The sequence below is a fragment of the Callorhinchus milii genome, unplaced genomic scaffold (genome assembly GCF_018977255.1).
Source record: "Callorhinchus milii isolate IMCB2004 unplaced genomic scaffold, IMCB_Cmil_1.0 Scaffold18, whole genome shotgun sequence".
NCBI lineage: Eukaryota > Metazoa > Chordata > Chondrichthyes > Chimaeriformes > Callorhinchidae > Callorhinchus > Callorhinchus milii.
This window is the reverse complement of record NW_024704759.1, coordinates 8768096-8789152: the sequence shown is the minus strand read 5'-3', so window position 1 is coordinate 8789152 and position 21057 is coordinate 8768096. Positions and strand designations below refer to the sequence as shown.

Genomic DNA, 21057 nt, shown 5'->3' with positions numbered 1-21057 from the left:
ACTATACTCTAATTGTAAATACAGAGTACAATGTTTTTNGTAGGTATCAATTGTGCTGCTCAGGTAGGAAGGGGTTCACTGTACCTAGTAACTACCCCTGAGCAATGATTTACGGTGTTTTGGGCTTTTCCCCAGATTTACTTGCTGGTAATTGAGCTGCACGACACACAATACATAAACACATGACTTGATTCGCATTTTACGTTGTTTCCACTGTGCACTATGCAGCGCAAGGACAGTGAATACGGCTTCAATGGGCACTATAATTGCAGTGAAGCTCCTCATCCTGACCTTCAGAAGCATCATCATCCCACTCACCCGCCTCATTAAATACATTATTTAAAAAGAAAAATTACTCTTGAGAGATTTCAAATGCATCATCTCACAATGACGTGTGGTATAAATAGAACATGTGACAGAATGATTTACAGCAGCTATCTGACTTGCGATGTGAATCTCATATCCCAGAAGAGAAATGGAATCTGATATCACTCAGTCAGAGTATTTTTTTCCCCCCGTGAACCTTTGTTCCCATTGTACACACCTTCTTAGCCCACATCAATTCCAAAATGTGAGTTATAGCCTAGATACGTCTGAATGATCTAAATATGACTGGTAACATTTAGATATTGATTCACCATTCACTTTATTTGATGTGGGCATATTTCTATGCATAGGGTTGCTTTATTTTCTATTATTCCCCTTACCTCTCTGTTTGCTTTGTTAGACTTTCCTAACCTTGTGCTTGCTCACAGCTGTGGTACTTTCATTGATTGAGCATATTGATCTGACTAATGGAAATGACACCAACCAAACGAAAGCCTTTTAAGATGCGTTTTAACACTTCTGGGTTTACATCTCCCTTTTTCTAGAAATTAAGCAAGAAAAAGGCCTTTTAAGAAGTGCAAACTGTTCATCTTTCAGGTAACTGACCTCAGTCATATCAAGACTGTGACAAGACTGCCAAAGAGCACAAAGAAGCATGCTGTGGCCATCATTTTCATTGATGATACTTCAAAAACATTTGCATGTGATTCAGGTGGGTGATGCATACTTTTGTGAACTTGTGATGTGTCTGGGTGGAGAACCCTATTATGCGTTTGTTTAATTGTATTTTTTTATCTCTGGATAATAAAGACGATTTGAATTGTTTAGTTTGTACTATCAGAGATGTTTGTTTTTCCCTGATCCATTTCTCCCTGTCGATTTTTTTTCTCTCAGTTCATACTCTTCTTAAGATATTTGTGTCACTTTGTCTTAGTTTGTCTTAGGTCATAGTCTCAAGATTAAGGGTCAGCCTTTTCAAACTGAGTTGAGGAAACATTTCTTCACTCAGAGGATAGTGAATTTGTGGAATTCCCTACCCCAGAAGGCTGTGGATGCTCAGTTCTTGAACGTATTCAAGACTGAGGTTGATAGATTTCTAAAGGATAGAGGGATTAAGGGATAGGGGGGAAAATGGAATTAGGTTAGAAGATCAGCCATGATCTTATTAAATGGCGGGTCAGGTTCGAATAGCCAAATGGTCTACTCCTGCTCCTACGTCTTATGGTCTTCTGTTGAGTCGTGGTTCCATGGGAAGGAATTTAGGGAACTTGATTGATTGACCATAGTTGAACTCATTACAGTGAGTGGCAGCACAGTTGGGGGTTCAGTTGAGCCCATTTCTGGCATCACCCAATGTCCATAACAAAAACCCATTGTCAGTCAGAACCGGATGCTGATTTATTGATGCAGAGTTCCTAACCTATGCCATTGCTGCCAATTGTCACCCACCCAGTTAAATTCTGTGAACTGAACACAGCACTGAGTGCAAAACTGGGGGTTTCCAGTCTATATTGCTCACCCGATCGCACGGACTATGCAATTACCCGAAGTTCATTCGTGGTACCACCTTCCAATCCCATAACCGCCTCTTCTCCATACGCACACCTCACACAACCAACTACTCAACCAATGCAAAAGGCCTAAAATAATTATACAGGTGCGAATGAAATCGATGATCTTCCATGCAATTAGCAAACTGTGCAATTATCCAATATGCATTTGAGCAGTGTGCAATACCATGCAAACAAATAGCAAATTTTCAGTACCTAGAAATTGTTATGCAATTAAATTGAGTATGTAGTTGTTCCGATATGCAGTTAAGTGGATAACATACTTTCATGTTTTTTGCTTCAACCACAGTTCTACAATCTCACCACCCTTAAGATGTTCCCCTTGAAATCCCCTTGAGATCTGCTATGTTGTATTTATGGCCATTCGTTTCTGCTGCTGTTGGAGCTAAATCTTGTGACTAATTGGAACAGAATTGAGCTACATCTTAAAAAGTAATTCAGATGACTTGTATGCAAGTATAGGGTCATATAGTTTGCAGTTGTCTTCAGGTCCCTATTGTGTTTTTGTTCATCGCAAATCAGTTGAATCTGTGCTCTTTCATAGACCTTGAGGCAGAGGAATGGTGCAAACTCCTGCGTATGGAGTGTCTGGGCAGCAGGATCAACGACATCAGCCTAGGGGAGCCTGACTTGCTGACAGCTGGAGTACAGAGAGAACAAACTGGTATGTTTTGGTAGCTACTGACATCAGCTATGATATTTATTTGTTGCTGATAGACAAATGGAATTGGCAACATTAGGCTCAAAGTCAAGTAGTATGTGATAATCGCACGTACTTCCTCTGTAATACAAGGTGATAGAAATCTCGGTGAGGCTACAGTTGAATTCACATTCCGGATGTGGTCCCAGATACCTGCTGCCTCTCATTGTCCCGACAAAGATCTCATAAAATCCTCGAACTCTGCTTGTGTACACGGTCCACAATAACACATAGTGGAGTATTCTGATCCCCTCGATGCGTTTGTAACACCTGGCCCGGGTGAGTTTAAAAATGAGATGACATGTGATGGGCATTAGCATGCTCAGTCTATGTTAAACCAGTATCCTGAGGCTGAACTCCCAAAATACCACCCTACATTAGGTGGCCATAATAAATAATGGTGTCAGTCATTGGTTCATATTGGTTATGAGCGATGTACACTGAGATCAGAGTACATTTGTTATTGTGTCATATCATGTCATTGAAACATCTCAAAGCGTTCACAGGATTTACTGTAAAGTGTAATAACTATGTGTTTGTAGGCAAGCGTTGTGGCCAATTTGCACAAACCAAAGTCCCACAAACAGCTATGAAGTGAGTGACCAATTTTAACTGGGGAATTGTTGGCCAGGAAACTGGGAGGAACTCCACAATTTTTTTAAGTAATGCTATGGGATCTTTAACATCTCCCTGAACAGGTAGATGGGACCTCAGTTTAATGTTTTATCTGAAGGGTCAGTATCTTTTAACAAAGCGGCACTTCCCCCGCTCTGTATTGGAGTGTCAGCCAAGACTGTGAGCTTAAAGTCCCGACGTGGGATGAACCCAAAACCTTCTGACTTAGAGGTGAGGGTGCTGTTAACTGAGCCAGGCTGAACCACTTATCACATCACACACCCACATATTTGTCATAGAATCTTACAGCATAGAAAGTCTATTTGGCCCATCAGGCCTGTGCCGGCTCTCCAATTAGTCTCACTCCCCTGCTCTTTCCCCATAGCCTTGCACATTTTTCCTTTTCAAATATACATCCAGTTCCCTTTTGAAAGTTATTATTGAATCTGCTTCCACCAAACGTTCAGGCAGTGCATTCCAGATCGTAACAATTCGCTGCGTAAAAAAAAGTCTCCTCATCTCCCCTCAGGTTCTTTTGCCAATTATCTTAAATCTGTGTCCTCTGGTTACTGAACCACCCATCAATGGAAACAGTTTCTTCTTATTTACTGTATTGAAACCCCTCGCAATTTTGAACAACTTTATCAAATCTCCCCTTAACCTTCTCCCTTCTAAGGAGAACAATCCCAGCTTCTCTAATCTCACCACATAACTGAAGTCATCATCTCTGGTATCATTCTAGTAATTCTTCTTTACACCTTCTCCAAGGCCTTGACATCCTTCCAAAAGTATGATACCTAGAATTAGACACAATGCTCCATCTGAGGCCTAAGGAGTCCTGTAGCTCAGTGGTTAGAGCACACTCGGCTCACAAGCGAGAGGTCTGGGTTCGATTCCTGGCACAGCGAAGCCTTGGGCAAGTTTCCTTACTCCACACGCCTGATAATAATTCCTCAAGAAAAAAAACAATAATAATTTGATCACTCAATCCACGACTGTTTGTGGGACGCTGCTGTACACAATTGGCTGCTGCGTTTCACTCACAACTATACAGTCAATTCATTTTACAGTATATTCTGTGAAACGCTTTGAGACGTCCAGAAGACGTGAAAAACGCTATATCAAATTACAAGGATTATTATTTTATTTTTAACCAGTGATTTATAAAGGTTTAGCATAACTTCCTTGCTGTTGTACTCTGTCTCTATTTATAAAGTCAAGGATTCCAGATGCAATTCTAACAGTGTTGTCCTGCACCAAAGGGCCTTCCTCCGAAGATTATAGAAGAGTGAGCTTCCACGGCAAGTGGAATTCTCACAAGAAAGAATCGACGCAGCTGCCTCGAATGATCCGTTCATTTTTTATTCCTACAGAAAGGTTCAATGTTTATTTGATGCCGTCGCCTAATCTGGATGTCCACGGGGAGTGCACCTTGCAGATCACGTACGAAAACATCTGCCTTTGGGACATTCACAATCCCCGAGCGAAGCTGGTGTCGTGGCCCCTCAGTGCTCTCCGACGATACGGTCGGGATTCAACATGGTTCACCTTTGAAGCGGGCAGGTAGTTATGAGCACTCCGACCCAGTACATCCATTTCTCTCCCTCTAGGATGAACACATCAACAGCAACTAGCATGTATATATAGCGCCTTTCACGTGGGGTAGCACCCCAGAGCGCTTCACAGTGGTGGCGTCTGACAACGAGCCGGGGGGGAGAGGGCCGGGGGAGGTAACCGTAAGCACCCTCACAAAGGACCGTTTTTAGGCGGGATTTGAAGGTGGGGTGGGGAGAGAGGGGGCAAGGCGGAGGGATCGAGGGAGAGAGTTCCAGAGTTTCGGGGCGTGGTGGCTGATGGCATGGTCACTGATGGTGGAGCTGAGGGCACGAGGGACAAATAGGAGGCCGAGAGGACACAACGCACGTCATGATTTTTGCACCCCGTAATTCACTAGCATTTGAATAAATTAGATCCGACCTTTTACATTTGTCATCGCAAACTCCTTCTACGCTGCTGGAAACAGAGCGATTACATGACTCATGGTTTTTACATGGAACAAATCTTTTTTGGGATGTGTGCGCGCTCACTAATGCTGGCTCAGGTTTGGGGTTGGCACTAGCATTGTTGTAAACTAACTGAGGGTGCTTACACATCTGGCATTGCAATAATTATTGATTCATGTTTCAATTCCAATTGCCCGCCATCCAATATCACTGGTGATAATTATCACATCACCCGTTGCATTTTGTTCACCTCTCCCACGTGATTATTCTGCAATTGGTGGGGCTTGCGGGGTGGGGAGGATTAAACATCCCGTGTAAGTTACATCGCTGTATGCCCCGTGTCCCACTGGGACAAACGCCACAGCGACTTGAGCGAAACATGGCACAAGGTGAGAGGTAATGGCGTGCAAGGTAATGTGCCCACTCACTGCATCAGAACACACTCGGGTAAGCTCGCGGCCCTTGCCCATGTGCACATTTCAGAGCACCCGTTTTACCATACCATTCCCCTCTCCTCTTCTTCCGTCCTCACGGCTCGGTTCGCCTGAGCTGCACTTACAAATTAATATCAAAGTCCCGACAGATTTTTGTTCCAAGGCAATTTGGCTTTTCTTTCCAACCACAAAAAAAAATTCCTCTCAAGCAATTTCAGGCAAAACTCCAGTGGCAGCAGGTCTGGGGTTTCGAGCCAGACCATCTGGTCCTCTGCTTTGTGAGCTCACGCCCGGCAGCAAGAAGTGGTGGTGTCTGCTCCTATCTGATGGAGCAGCTTCAAATGACCCCATTTACATCCTGCAATTCAATTTGAAACAGCTGTAAACTGGAAAGCAATGCAGCTACATCTGTAGTTTAATCAGGACTAGGCTGCGATTCTTATGGAGACTGTGCGTAAAATTAGTTTATTGATGATCTTAAGATGCTTACTTTCTATCGACTGTTTGCAGAGTGCATCAATGGGATGTGTCTTAGTGTGAGATGGTGCATTTCTCAGTAAAGCAATATTTAGGCTTATTTACTTTGAGTCTCAGAACTTTAAGAGCAGCGTTTCCGTGCTTCACATGCTACCAATGGCACCTTAGAGTATCTTCAGCGTGGCCTTCATTTCTTCAGAAAACACACAGATATTCCACTTTACAGTACATACATAATAACCTTTACATTTGCATTTGATACAGTGCCTTATCACGTCTTCGAGACGTCTCAAAGCATTTCACAGGGTGTACTGTAAAGTGGATTGACTGTATTTTGTGGGCGAAACACAGCAGCCAGTTTGGACACAGCAGTGTCTCACAAATAGCCATGGAGTGAGTATCCAATATTATTTGGGGGGATTTATTGGCCATGACACCGGGAGAAGCTCCCTTCTCCTTTTGAATAGTGTTGTGGTATCTTTAACGTCCACCTGAACAGGCAGACAGGACCTCAGTTTAATGTCTCATCTGAAGGACGGCATCTCCAACAACTCTAGCACTGCAATGGAGTGTCATCTTAGACTATATGATTCCAAGTTCTGATGTGGGGCTTGAACCTACAACCTTCTGATCATGTGAAGCGCTTTGAAACATTCTCCTGAGCTGAAAGGCGCTACATCAAATGTAAGAATTAATATTGCATTTTCACTATGGTGATTTGCGGATTCTAACTGTGTCTTTGACCTTGCTTTCAGTAATTTTTTTTCCCCTTCCCAACCCAGCTCAGATGCCCCATCATCTGTTGCAATCACTTTAAGACATGCTTCCAACATGAAATGCTATATCAAATGCAGATTGTATTGTATGTAAAGAAGGAAATAAGACTCTTGCTTCAGAGGCAATATTCATATTAATTAGGACATGCTATCCAACGTGTGACGTACCATTCATGCATAGTTTAGCTTTGAAATCAGGCAACATTTCAAGATTGCTCCAGGATTAGTCTTGCATTTGACATTCAATGTAAGGTTAATACTTGCAGCTTTAGGCTGTTAGCCTTTCATTTTTATTGTACGTCATGACGTCGTAAGTCAAGATTAGAAATTCAACTGCATAATTTACTCCCTTCAGTCCACTTGTGTCATATCTCTGATTCGAGTTCAGTTATTGAGACAGTTGAAATGGAAGTTGCAGTCCAGAATTGTTTAAGAAAAATAAGCTATACAGCCAATTTACTTTACAGTGTATTCTGTGAAGCGCTTTGAGATGTCTCAAAGATGTGATAAGGCGCTATATCAAATGCAAAGATTATTTTATTATTAATAATAAATAATAGTATTACTAACGACCTTACCATGTTGTGGAGACATCTCAAATCTTATCTCACAGGATATACTGTAAAGTGGAGTGACTGTGCATTTTGTAGGTGAAACGTGCACCAACAGTTGTGGCTTCTGGTGCTTAACACTAGCACAGCACTTAACGGGTTACTGTTAATTCTGCTAGAACGTGATCATTCTTCTTGCAATCTCCTGGCAGCCTAAGTGATAAATTAGATGCTGGTGTGCAGCTTACTGAGAAAATATCAGTCCGTCACACTGCTCCTGCTCTCAATACTCCAGTGAAGCTGCATTAAAGCTGCGCCCAAATTGAATCAAAGTGAATCACTCCAAAGCGGTGCTGCTATTCATATAAAAGCAGCTTAATATGTATCCGGATTGTAGCTAGCTTTACATTGAGACTGTCACGAAAGCAGGTGCCAACTGAGGCCATAGTTTGACTTCTATTAATCCTTGCAAATTGTTCTGTTTTGATTCCACGCATGGTGTTGTGTGTGTGTGGGGGAGTGGGGGAGAGGAAAAGAGTTAAATGAGGGACAAGAGAGTTTCAGAAAACACAACCTTTGTATTGCATTAGGGAAAATGTACAATATACAATAGTTGATTTGTAGCATGCACAAGAGTGAAAAACAATGCAAAGTCACATTTATGTTTGCACACTGGATTATTCTTCCCCTATAGCGGATGCTGCTAATGGTAGCTTTCTCATTGCCAGATGTTTGGAACTTTTCAACAGCTACTTTCGCAACTAGCAGCAAGAGGGATGAGTGTTTTTCCCGCCGGTCTCTCTCTTTTGACCTTTGCATTTGTCGTAAATGTTAGTAACAATAAACCGTGCATTTGGGATGGTGCCTTTCACATCGAGAGGACGTCCCAAAGTGCTTCACACGATTTACTGCAACATTAGAGTCACTGCGTATTATGTGCAGGCAAAGGCGGCAGCCAATTTGCACCCACAAACCGCCATGACAGCAGTCAATGACTCCATCTGGAACACCAGGAGGAACTCCCTTCTCTTATCTCCATCCGTTGCTTGCGAATCTCACAATTGGTGTGCAAATGGGGCGGGTGTCATAGCAGCAGATGGTTGCTTGAGAGGGAGAAAGATATAAATCTGAATTTATGGTTGTGTGTAGCTGTTTTGATATTAAAAATTGCTTTTTATTCACTGTTGGGGATTACCTCTTCGATGGCGATTGAAACAATGCCAATGGGATCAGTGCATTGAGCCTGACTGAACACATGTAATGTTAGTGCTTAACATCACTTATGCTGGTCCATGTTTCATTTCTTCTTCCAAAGAGCTGGGGCTCAGTCAGTGCGGTGGTGCGAGCTGTTCAATTAATGGCTGCAGTCACTAAAATATAGACAACCTTTGCGGAACACTGCATGCTTCACCTAGATTAGTGTTTACTTCTTTAATCACCCCCTCTGTCGACTCTGCAATTATCTGTACATGTCTGATGAAATTGATTGTACATTAGAAACTCCAGGCTACCGAAGTATAAGGCAATGTCTTTAACTGAAGCAGCAAATACTCACAACTCTCGCTGTACCTTTGTGCTGGTACATTAGCGTGAATAATCTGTGCACCAACAGCAATTATATTACGCATAAGCTAACATAATACGGTAAACTTCCTTTCGGGAGCTCTCTAAAAGCTTCAAAAACACGAGAGTCAAAAATATTGCAGTGGACTTGGTCCAATGCATCATAACAACGACAGCAATGTGACCTATGCAGGGAAGCCTGAGCCCCCTGACGAGATGTTGAAGTAACTTCTATCATCACGGAGGAGAAAGCCCATGCTGAGCGATTCTTTCCAATGTCAGTACTTTAATTGAATAAACAGAATACGTACTGTAAGATTACAAGTTATTTCTCACCTGAACAAGCGTCTCTTGATTTAGACATCTTAGTGGTTACAAAGGAGTGGGAAAAAAAGGACTCCTAAACAATCTGAAATAATTCTTTCTTTAATGGGTCCCAATTGCACCATAATAATGGTATAGTAAGATTTGTTCTGGTTTGCCGCAAGTATTTTTCCTCCACTTTTTACAGTCCATATTAATGAGGAGATGTTAATAAATTTGGTACAGAGAGTGAAGTCTTTACTTTTTTTTATTGTAGACGGCCCGATTCTCACTTGTTTCAAGCTGTTCTCTTTTATATTTGGTTTCATCAAAACAAAATACTGGAGGCAAAGTGGATGAGCCTTCTGGAAACATCTGTAGAATGCTCATCAAAGCCAGCTATTTTCTGAAACATACAGCAACAAAACACTTTTCGCATCTCAACAAATTCTGATTAGCCATTGAATACCAACAACATTGTTAGCGGAGCATCTCATGCTGTGTTTTGTGGTTCATTCAGCCTGACTCAGTTGATAGCACACTCCCTCTGAGTCAGAAGTTTGTGGGTTCAAGCCCCACATCAGGTCTTTGAACTCAGAGAGTCTATGCTGATGATTCAGTTTAGCGCTGTAGTGTCCTACATTGTTGGAGGTGCCGTCCTTCGGATGAGATGTTAAAACTGACGTCGTGTCAGCCCGTCCAGGTGGACGTCAAAGATCCCATGGCGCTATTCGAAAAGAGTTTCTCCTGGTGTCTTGGCCCCCCAAAATAAAATTAGTCATTGACTTCATGGCTGTTTGGAGAAGTTGTTGTGTACAAATTGGCTGCCATGTTTGCCCACAAAATAAACAGTCACTACCTGTTACATTATTATCTGTGAAGCACTTTGAGACCACCCTTCCTGACAACCTGTTCCAGTCATTAGTGCCCCTCTGAGTAAAGAAAACAATCCTGGTGCCTGTCCTAATATTGCCCTTTGCTATTCTAAACCGGCATCCTCTCTTCTACTGTTGAATTCTGCAATTATTGTTCTGGGTAAACAAATAACAGATAGTTTAAAGAATGTGCCCTTTCCCCCATGCAAAGGACAGTGAGCTTCACTGAAATTGGATCTATTCCCCGTCGTAAAAGGAATTCTCTGTCAGTATTTAATGCAAAATCACTTGAGCTCTAATTAAAATTATTTACAGCAAATAAAGTTCAAACAGCTAGCAAATAGCAATCATCATTATTATATAAAGCCATTCTAGAAATTGCTTGAGTAGAAAATGGCTATTGGTATGGCTTGATAGTTGTACTGTCAGCTTGCAATAAACACATAATTGTTGAGATCTTTGAAAGAAGTGTCACTAAGCATTGCACTCTCATCTGGGAAGCAAAATCATCACCCATTAGAGTTTATTTTTTATTCTAAAAAANCTCATTGAGGAGAAACTGCCTTAGTCAAATATTATGTTGTTATTTTATGAATTTATGGCTTTGGTTGAAAATTGCATTGAGATCCGTGCAAGACTGTTGGTTCTTTGATAATGAGTGTATTCTTAAGAGATAGTAGATGCAAAATTGTGTGCAGTACTGATTTTAGTGAAGATATATTTGAAATTGCAATCTGGTTTCAACTCTCTAAGTGCAAGTTACCTAACACAGTCATTATACGGCAATGTTGAAAGTGCTCAGCTACTGGCAAACCAAGTAAAGCATTTAATGAGGACCAGCTAAGTGCTAACTGAAGTGCTTTGCTTAATTCTCCAAAGTCTTCAGATCACTTCTGATCAGTGCAAATGGAGCAACATTCTTTTTTATCCCCATTTCTCCCATCACAAGGCCGTTTAGTTCTGTTCCTTTTAATATTATAACATTAAAACAAAATACAACTTGAAGCAAAATTAGAATGTGAAGCATCATCTTGCAAAGAAGAAAATTAATGATTTGAGAACTCAATCAATAATCCCATTGAAGTTTGCAAACATATCAATTGACGCACAATAGTGCTTGCTGCCAGCTTCCATCTATTGCTGCAAGGAAATTAACCCTTCAAGAATCTGGTCTGTAACTATATTAAAAATGCAGTGATATATATACCTGTATTTATTTGTTTAGCTTATAAGTGCTATGAATTGACAAATGCCACTTGATACTCCACATTTATGATTCCACTTTTTAGTGCTTAGCATTTGAAATTTATGGAGTCAATTTTATGAACATTGACTGAAGAGCAGATATGTTGAAGGCTGGAGAGAAATTATTGTTCAAAAGGTATCAGTCAATTACTTGATTGTATGAACAGTGATGAGATTTATCTCTGATGTCAGATGCGTTCAAGTACTCCGCACTAAACCCTGTCATAATCCTTTCATTTTCCAAAATAAATGAATGTTATAGGATGCTGTGCAATGAAACAACTTCCAAATCTAGATAGTCATAGCTCTCAAAATTATAAGTACAATATAATCATCCTATAATCTCTTAGGTTTCCCCCTCCCCATGTTTGTGTCCTCTCTCCTGCATTTACAATAAAGGATTAACCTTAAGCAACCTACATTTAGCTCAACATAGTATCTGAAATGACTTTTGTAACTGCTGAAAGATTTGTGAATTAATTATCTAGTAAAACCATATTAATCTCAGTTCTATTCAGACTATATTTCACTCCATAGCTATTTGTGGGACATTGCTTTACAGATATTGGCTGGTGTGCTCAACTACAAGTACATAGTCACTGCACTTCACGGTACAAATCCTCTAGAGAACTTTGAGGTTTTTCAATGACCTGATAAGCCACTGTATCAAATGCAAGGATGATTATTATTCCTTATCTAAGCATCTCTGGAAGTAAATAGCCAGAGAACAGGGACATTCGGTTATCAGCGACTAGGAAGATAGAATCTTTCTCATGCTTCAATTCCAAGCTCAGAGGGTACATCCTGAAAGTCACTGTTTTACGGAACATTTTAAATAATAATACTTTCATTTGACATAGCACCTTATCACGCCGATGAGTCATCTCAAAGCGCTTCACAGAATATATTGTAAAGAGGATTGACTGTGTACTTTGTGGGCGAATCACGACAGCCAATTGCGCACAGCAGTGCCCCACAAAATAAACAGTCATAATTTAATACATAATTTACATTATGTTGAACTAATGTAAATTTGGTTTAAAATTGTTCAGCAAAACCAAACTATGTTATTTTCTGAATTGAGACCAATTTCCTACTGGAATTTCCTATTGGAATTCCCATCTGCTTTTGAATTAAAAAAAGGCATCATCAGAGAGGAATTCCCACAGTTTGGTATGATGAGCTTCCAGTTATTGGAAGAAGAACAGATTTATACAACTCAGATTCCTTATTATTGTTATTTTTTGACCCAACACAGAAATATGATCCAATATTTATCACTCTTGCCTTTGCGAACATCCCCTCGTTGAATCTCTTCTAGATTGACTGGCCATTCAAATATTTTAGTAATGAGGTAGTTGCCTCTGTTAGAGAAATAATTGCCCCGGTTTTATGTATAACAGGGTTTTCGAAAAAATGTAAGAGAAACTGTTGCCTTACAAAATTGCTGTCTCTCTTTTCGTTCTTTGTATTTCACCAGTTATTGTGTAAACTCCTATTCAAAACATGTGCAATGTACAGAATTTACCTCCCTGACTGTCTCCTATTGCTCCACACAAAATACAGCCTGACATATTTCCATTCAAGTATAGCCTGCAGCTGCTGCTTGATACGAATGACAGTATAGTCAAGGTACAGATGACCTGATTATGTTAGGTGCTCTCTGTCAAGACATGTAGCGCTCAAGATAATAAAATTAGAAAAGAGCATTTCACTGAGTTGGCTAAAAGTGAAGCATCGCACTTAACCCTAACCTTACCTGCTCCTCCACTCCCCTCCCCATTCCCTCATTGTTCCTGTTCTAGGAGATGATGTGTTTAGAAAAGGTACATATTTCCTCCAGCTACGTAAAGATGCATTGGGCAAAATGCTACAACGTGTTAGAGACAGTGACTGTTGAATGTTACTGGCCCAAATCGAACACTAAGAGTCAAGTTACAGAACTCGGGATAAATCCTTTGGAAGAAGGTCTAAATAAGATGTGAGCTCTACACCCTTAGTTTGGCAGGGAGTACATGTTTCCTGATTTGATGCAAGGAGACATCCAGTTTCTTCCAGCCCCTATGCTTACCATCGCTATTGTGAAAAGAAGCCCCTATGTTATGTCCTTTGTGTATCACACAACCTCAGAGCACTGTGAGGAATGTTCATTTTACCAATCAATTTTTATCATAGCTATCATTAATCACAAATATTTAGAGTTATTGCCTTAAAGACATTTTTAGACACATATGCTTTACAAAAATGGCTGAAACAGTGGGGAAAAGAAGTAAAATAGAACAGCAATTCATCACCAAATGACAGGGATGATTGAATGACCCTCGGGGTGGAATTTTGGTTGAGTCAGGATAAAAAAAAGTCCTCAAAGAACAAGGACTTTAGTTTTCGTATTAAAATAATTAATCGCATTTCATTTCAAAATAATCCTGAATGGTAAAACGAGGGCAAAGCTCAGTGGAGAACAGCTTGACAATGTCAGATTGGTTCAGTTGGCTAAAGTCTTGTTTCTGGGTCAGTAGGTCCTGGGTACAAAGCCCACATTGATCTTGAACTGGACTCATAGTCTAGGCTGACACTTCCATTACAATTGTGGATTGTCAGCAGTGCCATCTTTTGGATGAGATGCTAAGATGATATCTTGTCTGCTCTTTAGGTCCCAGTGTCTTGCTTAACATTCGTCCAAAAGAATTAGTCTTTCTCCTCAAGGCTGCTTGTGGGATACTGCTGGGGCAAATGCTTGCATTGTCTAAGTCACTACACTTGACAGAGATTACTTGTGTAGCACTTATTGGGGAATTTCGATGTGAGAAGGCACAATAAAAATGCTAATTCTTTATTTTACTGGCGTGTGATGTTAAACTGGATTGCATCCTCAAGAGACACCTGATTACTTAAAAAAAAGTATGTGAGAATAGTCATGTAGTGTAATTGAACATTAGGAAACTTGTGCACAGTATATCTTTCAAAATTGAATGATAGGCTATGCTTTTAATCCCTTAGTCATTGGACCTATCTTCAAATAAGAGAGCTATATTTACCAATTAAACATAAAACTACACAGACTCGTAATCATGGCGCTGTAACCTACACATTTCAATGTTAATATAGTGACAAAGTCTTGCCTGAGTTTATTATTACCATATGTTTGGATCTGAAATCCTGGGCCCAAACTCAGCCAGACCCTTTTCTTTGATGTAAATATTGCCTTGATTGAGTGGGATTTATGGCTTAACTATAGGGAAACAGAAATCAGAGTTAAGATAATGTTCCGCTGACTGACGGACCAATGGAAGTCCAGGATGGTACTTTGACTGACATCCTGTCGCAAGCGTTGAAAAGGATGTGGACTGTTTCATCTGCAGGACACCCAGTGGACCAGACAATGTGCTAATTATCATGATGTTGCTCCTCATATTCATTGGCATTGTGATACTAATTAGCAAATCCCACATCGCAATTTTCACCCCACAGTCACGTTTCCAAGAAAACAATGGAAAAATTACATGACTGACTTGTTTTCTTTCTTGCATTTATTCTGACATGCAATCCATCACTATCACCATTTACTTAGCCCACATAGAATTAGTTATTCAAGTTCTGTTGTAGGCTGATTGAAGTAAAGCACAGTTGCATTATTTTCCAGTTGGCATCATCTGAAAGATTTTCTCTTCTGTTACCAAAGCACTTTAATTTTCTTTTATCCGATTTCACATATAAGGGTCAAGAGTGTGATGATTCATAACAGATGCAATGTGAGGATCATGTCAGATCTGTTGTGGAACACCACATTTTCACGCTCTTATATTTTTTTGTAAAAGAAAGAGTTGTGATGCAGTTGCTGACAGCATCACCATCCATGGTTACACACTCCACCTTGCCAAGCTAGTCCGGAACCTTAGGGTCTTGTTTGACCCTCAACTATCCTTTCTACCCCTCATCTGCTCCATGACTCGCTCTGTCGTCCCCACCTTCGCAACGTCGCCCGGCTCAGACACTGTCTCACACCTCAGGTCGCCGAAACCCTCGTACATGCTTTCATTATAATGAGGTTTGACCATGCAAATTCATTGGATGTCGGCCTCCCCAACTCCTCCCTCCATAGGCTGCAGATCATCCAGAACTCTGCAGCCCATGTCCTCTCCCACACCAGGCTCCATGACCCTATCACCCCATCCTCGCCCAACTCCACTGGCTTCCCATCACACAGAGGATACAGTTCAAGATCCTGGTCATCACCTTCAAAGCTCTCCATCTTGCTCCCCCTACCTCTGCGACCTCCTAACCCCCTCCCATCCTGCTCGCTCCTCCGCTCAGCGGGCTCCAGGCTGCTTCTCGTCCCCAGCCTCGCTCGCTCCACTATTGCCTTCTGCCACTCTGCTCCCACCCTCTGGAACTCTATCTCGCAGTTCCTCCGCCTTGCCCCCTCCCTTGCCACTTTCAACACCCTCCTCTTCAACCCTCCTCTTCGACCGTGCTTTCGATCTCCCTGCTTCTCCCCCTGCCCTCCACCCTCCCCCATCCCAACCCCCAGCTCGGATCCAAAACTCTGTCTGACCAGCGCCTTGGGACATCCTTCCAACATGAAAGATGCTTTACAAATGTAATTTTGTTGTTGTTTTTGTCAATGGGAACTTATCGAGGAAAACCTTCAGGAATATTGAAACTGGATAGATATTGATAACTTCTGTTTTTAATAGTAATAATCTTTACATTTGATATATCACCTTTCACGTCCAAATGGAGGTCCCAAAGCAATTTACAGGAAATACAGTACTGGAAAGAGTAGTGACTGTTTTTGTCAGTGAATGCGGCAGCCAATATGCACACAGCAATATAATAATAATAATCCTTGCATTTGATATAGCTATATATAGACGATAGATCACATCTTCAAAATGTTTCAAAGTGCTTCACAGAATATACTGTAAAGTAACTTGACTATATTTTGTGGGCGAAACGTCCCACAAATAGCCATGAAGTGAATGACCAATTTATGTTATATGGCTCTCACCGCGTTAAGAATGTTGGGTTTCCGCATGCGTCAGAAACCTGGCTAAATCGAAAAAGAATTAAGTTCAGTAGTTCAATAGATATCAGCAGGATTGTAAACCATTGTGGACATAAGAGGTGATACTGAACTGGACCTCACTGGAGCTTGAAACCTTGCAGCCACCTGGCTTAAAATCAACCAACATTGATTTAGGGCCTGTCGTATTCTTTTTGGCTTTTCTATATGAGTTTCTGAATCAGAATGTTATAAAACAGAACATTACTTCTGTATACATATTTTTGGAATGATGTGGAAATGAATGAACTCATTCGTTTTTTTATTATTTCGATACACAAATTATTCCGTGTTCTTTGAAGGTTGACAAGGGGCGAGGAATTCAGTTCAATAGGGATAATGTTGTGCCAATAAAAAGTTAGATAAAGAATCAGGGTTGTTTTATGATAGTAATAAAATTCAACAGCCTTGATCCAATATACAATCTTTCTTTTTGTATGCAATGTGTTTCTAAGAGACTTTACAAGGAATCTGCATGCAGGAAATGAAAGGCAGGTTTATTGGCGTTGTGATTAACCCTTGGAGGAAGAACAAGCGTGCTTCTATTATATATCAAAGAAACCAAAAACGCAGAGGTTTTATGACCTTTTCAGGGAATTGAAGCACTTGATCTTGTTCATGAAAGGTCCAGGAGATAAATTTCAGTGGGGTGATACCCCAATTGGGATTGTCGATCAAAGAAAGGAAAATATTTGACGAATGATTCTCCATCCATTACTCCACCTGGCCGGAAAATGTGCATGTGTGAAAGTCAGGGTAGGATAAGATTGGACTTCACTATGGCTAGGACTCAACAGCGTGTTGACATTCACTGTTTTTGCAAGAGGTATGAATCACCTCGAGAAGACAAACAAAGCTGGAAGGAAAATAGCCGGAGCTTTGTGTATACATTTCCCATTCCTGTATATTTTCAATTAGTGAGCTACAGTACTACTTTGCAGCTTGACATAGGCACTAGTGAACTGTTGTCTCCTGCTTAGACATAATTTCTACTAACAATGTTTATTTTGTCTCAGGAGATTAGTTGTTGGAGCTTTTGAATTTAGAATCTCTGAGACATGGTCTGTAATAGCTCCGATTGTTCCTCTGATAATTAACCATTACTCAAACCTGTAAGGATGGTAAAGCAAGTGAGGCCAATCCCAACAGCCAATAATCTAAAGGATAAAATAATCTAACCTATCTTTAGAGCATAGATTTTTTTAAAAACAAATCTGCATGGTATTTGTTACTCCTGCAAGTTTTGGCGACAGATCCTACGATAGTGGGCTTGATTAGTGTCAACATGTACCTTCGCATCTTTGAGGGCCACTGAAAGTTCAGGTTAGCAAATTAATGCCGTTTAAGTTTAACTATCAACTCAAAGGGACTCCACGATGGAGTCATACGTGCAACTCTCACTGGTCTGGTTTGTATGCAGTTCACTGGCTTTAAATGTTGCGATGGTTTTCTCACGTGTCAGATAATAAAAGCATCAACAGCGAAACAGTGCAACAACATGGCAAAGATGAAAACAAATTTCAGTGGTATTTCTTAATTAAATGATTTACGTTTGTCACATCAAGGAACAACTAAATATGCTTTGCAATGTCCCGTGCCAACAGATCTGGCTACTTCAGCACTGGAAGTTTCATTACTAGAGAAGACCTTCTTGTCTGGTTCCATTCTGTATTTATTTTGGCTGCAATTCTTATCCACCTTCTCCACATTTTTCACGTTTGAAGCGTTGAGCGTCAATGGCTGACAGTGAAAATGAAATGCAACACCTCTGGCATCTGCAGAGGTGTCAGAAATGTCTGCCTTTTTAACTTGGACTGCGTCGCACACTCACTGTTCCTTTCTGTACCTTGGCAGAATGTGCGAGACAGGAGAAGGATTATTCACCTTCCAGACAAGAGAAGGTGAGGCAATCTACCAGAAAGTGCACTCCGCAGCCCTGGCCATTGCTGAACAGCATGAACTAACGTTACAGAGGGAGAAAACTTCACGGGTATGTTTGTTCAACTTTCCATTTTCCTCTTGTATTTGCTCCAATAAATAGGTACAAGGAGATTGTTCAGTCCAGACCCACCTAAATCTCCACATCAAGACTGAAACTCATTGTCGAGACTGACCCTCAAGTGCAATTCCGGAAGGAGCGGTGTGTTGTCTTTCTGATGAGATGTTCAACTCAGATCGTGTCTGCCTGTCCTCAGATGGATGTGCGAAAGGTCCCAGAAACTATTTGAAAAGTGCAGGGAGATTCTCTCGGTGTCCTGTACACAATCCTCCAGATTAATTGGGCTTTCATCTCATGGCCGATTGTGGAAACTTGCTGCGCGCCAAGTTGAACTTACCCACACTTGCACTTTATTATTGCTGAAAGCTCTTTGAGACATTAGGCAAATAAAATGCAAGTTCTCTCTCTGGATAAATATTTATCAGACATATATTTAGTAGAATTTGCAATTTAAAAGCATCGTAGAACGTCAGAATGTCCCAAAGCGTTTCACAAGTAATTGCTATCAATTTTAATGAACATATTTGCAAGTAAACACAGCAGCCATTTTTGTGTACAGCAAAGTCTGGTACACTGCCGTGACATGAATGATCAACTGATCTGGGGGATACTTTCACAGGGTGCGAATGCTACATTTGGAATCTCACTGTCAGCGGATCCAATGCCTTTCTAAATCGTTCAAAAAAGTTCAAAAGGTGAAGTTTTCATGCGTTATGCCAATCATGATACATTAATGAATGGTACTATTAGATTTCAATTTGTACACAAATTATGATAATTACGAAAATAGTTCCTCTCCATAACTTCAAAATAGCATAATCTTGAGAGATTTGCAGCGTATGATAATTTTTCAGGGAGGAATAATATATTAATGAAATATGCTAATTGCTTTAACTTGCATGTGCAAATTAGGTTAATTGGAGAGAGAAGTTTCATTATAAATCATGTACCGAATTCCCCTGTCTTTAGCAACCAACTATCGCTTATTTTTGTGAGCTAAACATATTAATATAATATGTTAATGAGACCTACTTGCTGATACAAAGGATACAAAATAGGCAACCCCATACACCTGGGCGTCAGCCGAGCTCACTCTCGTTCTGATTCACAGGATATGGGTTAAAACCCCACATCAAGACTTTGAACTTACAGTCTAGGCTGACACATCAGTACAGAGCTGGGGGTTGTACTGTATTGTTGGAGATGCCGTCTTTCAGATGAGATAATAAACTGTTTATGTGGCTGTTCAAGATCTCACAGCGCTATTCGAAAAGAGAAAGGAATTTCTCAGTGTCCTGGCTGATAGTCTCTGAGATAAAATTGGTCATTTGCTTCATGGCTTTGGGGGGGGACATTTCTGGGCGCAAATTGGCTGCCGCGTTTGCTTACAAATACACAATCACTACACATTGCGCGGTAAAATCTTGTGAAGTCCTGAGAGACATCTCAGCGATGTGATACAATGGTATATCAGATACAAGGATTGTTGTGGGGACGAGCGCACAATATTGCGTTGAAATCAATATTGCATTCAAATAGAAGGCTGTGGCCTAGGTTAGGGAAGTGCCAGGCGTGGCGTGTGGTTGCTGACAGAGACAGAATTTGCACGTAACAGTCTGGTGTGAATTAAACAGGATTCATAATATTCTGTAGATCCAACGTTCCCTTCAGACGTTTCTCATTCTGGATGTTATAGTTTGGAACCCTCATACCATTACTGCGTTCCCCTGCTGAGGTGTATTCCTCAGGGGAGGGAATGATGTTCTCTGGAACTGGCGAGTGAAAAATCTGTGTCTGTGAGTTCTCAGTAGATGAAACTGACATCGGGGTGAGGGGAGAAGGGGTGGTCTGCACATATCTGATGAAAGTGAACCCAAGAAATGTTTGTAGCTCTGTCTGAGTTACAGTGTGTGAATCACGAGTCCACATTAGTTCACTGGATGCTTCATAATGCGAATAAATAATCACCTGGGTTGGCTTGGTATTCTTCTGTACGGGCCGAAACGATGGTTTGTAGTAATTAAGCATATATGCAATGCTTTCCACAAAGATTTAGTCTTTCCGAGGCATATTAATTAAATGCAGCCGTGTTGAATTTCAACGATACACCACAAATCATTTGACACCTGTTCTGTATATTTATGATCCTTTTTAATTATGCTGGAGGATTCAGCTAGGAGTCTTGAAATTACATGAAATGATTCCAGACGACAAACTCGTTTTAGCTATGCACATTATTCGTTCTTTATAAAAAGAAAAATGATTTAAATTGCAAATGAACGCTGTTGTTGTGCTTCTTAATTTGGAGCCGTGTTTTGCGAGAATTGGAGCAGTGATTCTTATATTGTAAGATTCATTGCATCTCCAGTGTGGTAATTGGTTTGTAAACTGGAACTGATGGTCCAATTGACTCTGATTTACTTTTAATGAGGGATAATTCTCAAGGGTTAAATAGTGCAGGTAGCGAGCAGAGCATATCGGACGGAAGCTAAGATGCAGTAAAATAACACAACTCATTGTGGCAGTGAAAGTGGGGGTTGGGGTGGGGAAGAA

At 40.8% G+C, this 21057-nt stretch overlaps 1 protein-coding gene across 1 annotated transcript in view; it reads left to right on the top strand.

The window, feature by feature from the left end:
* The window catches only part of dok6 (docking protein 6), a 99429-nt gene that overhangs the window by 55211 nt on the left and 23161 nt on the right, over nt 1-21057 (top strand). The window contains exons 3-6 of the mRNA XM_007912050.2: nt 925-1039; nt 2443-2562; nt 4587-4776; nt 18360-18495. Coding sequence (XP_007910241.2) covers nt 925-1039; nt 2443-2562; nt 4587-4776; nt 18360-18495 — 561 coding nt within the window. The remainder of the gene's footprint in view (nt 1-924; nt 1040-2442; nt 2563-4586; nt 4777-18359; nt 18496-21057) is intronic.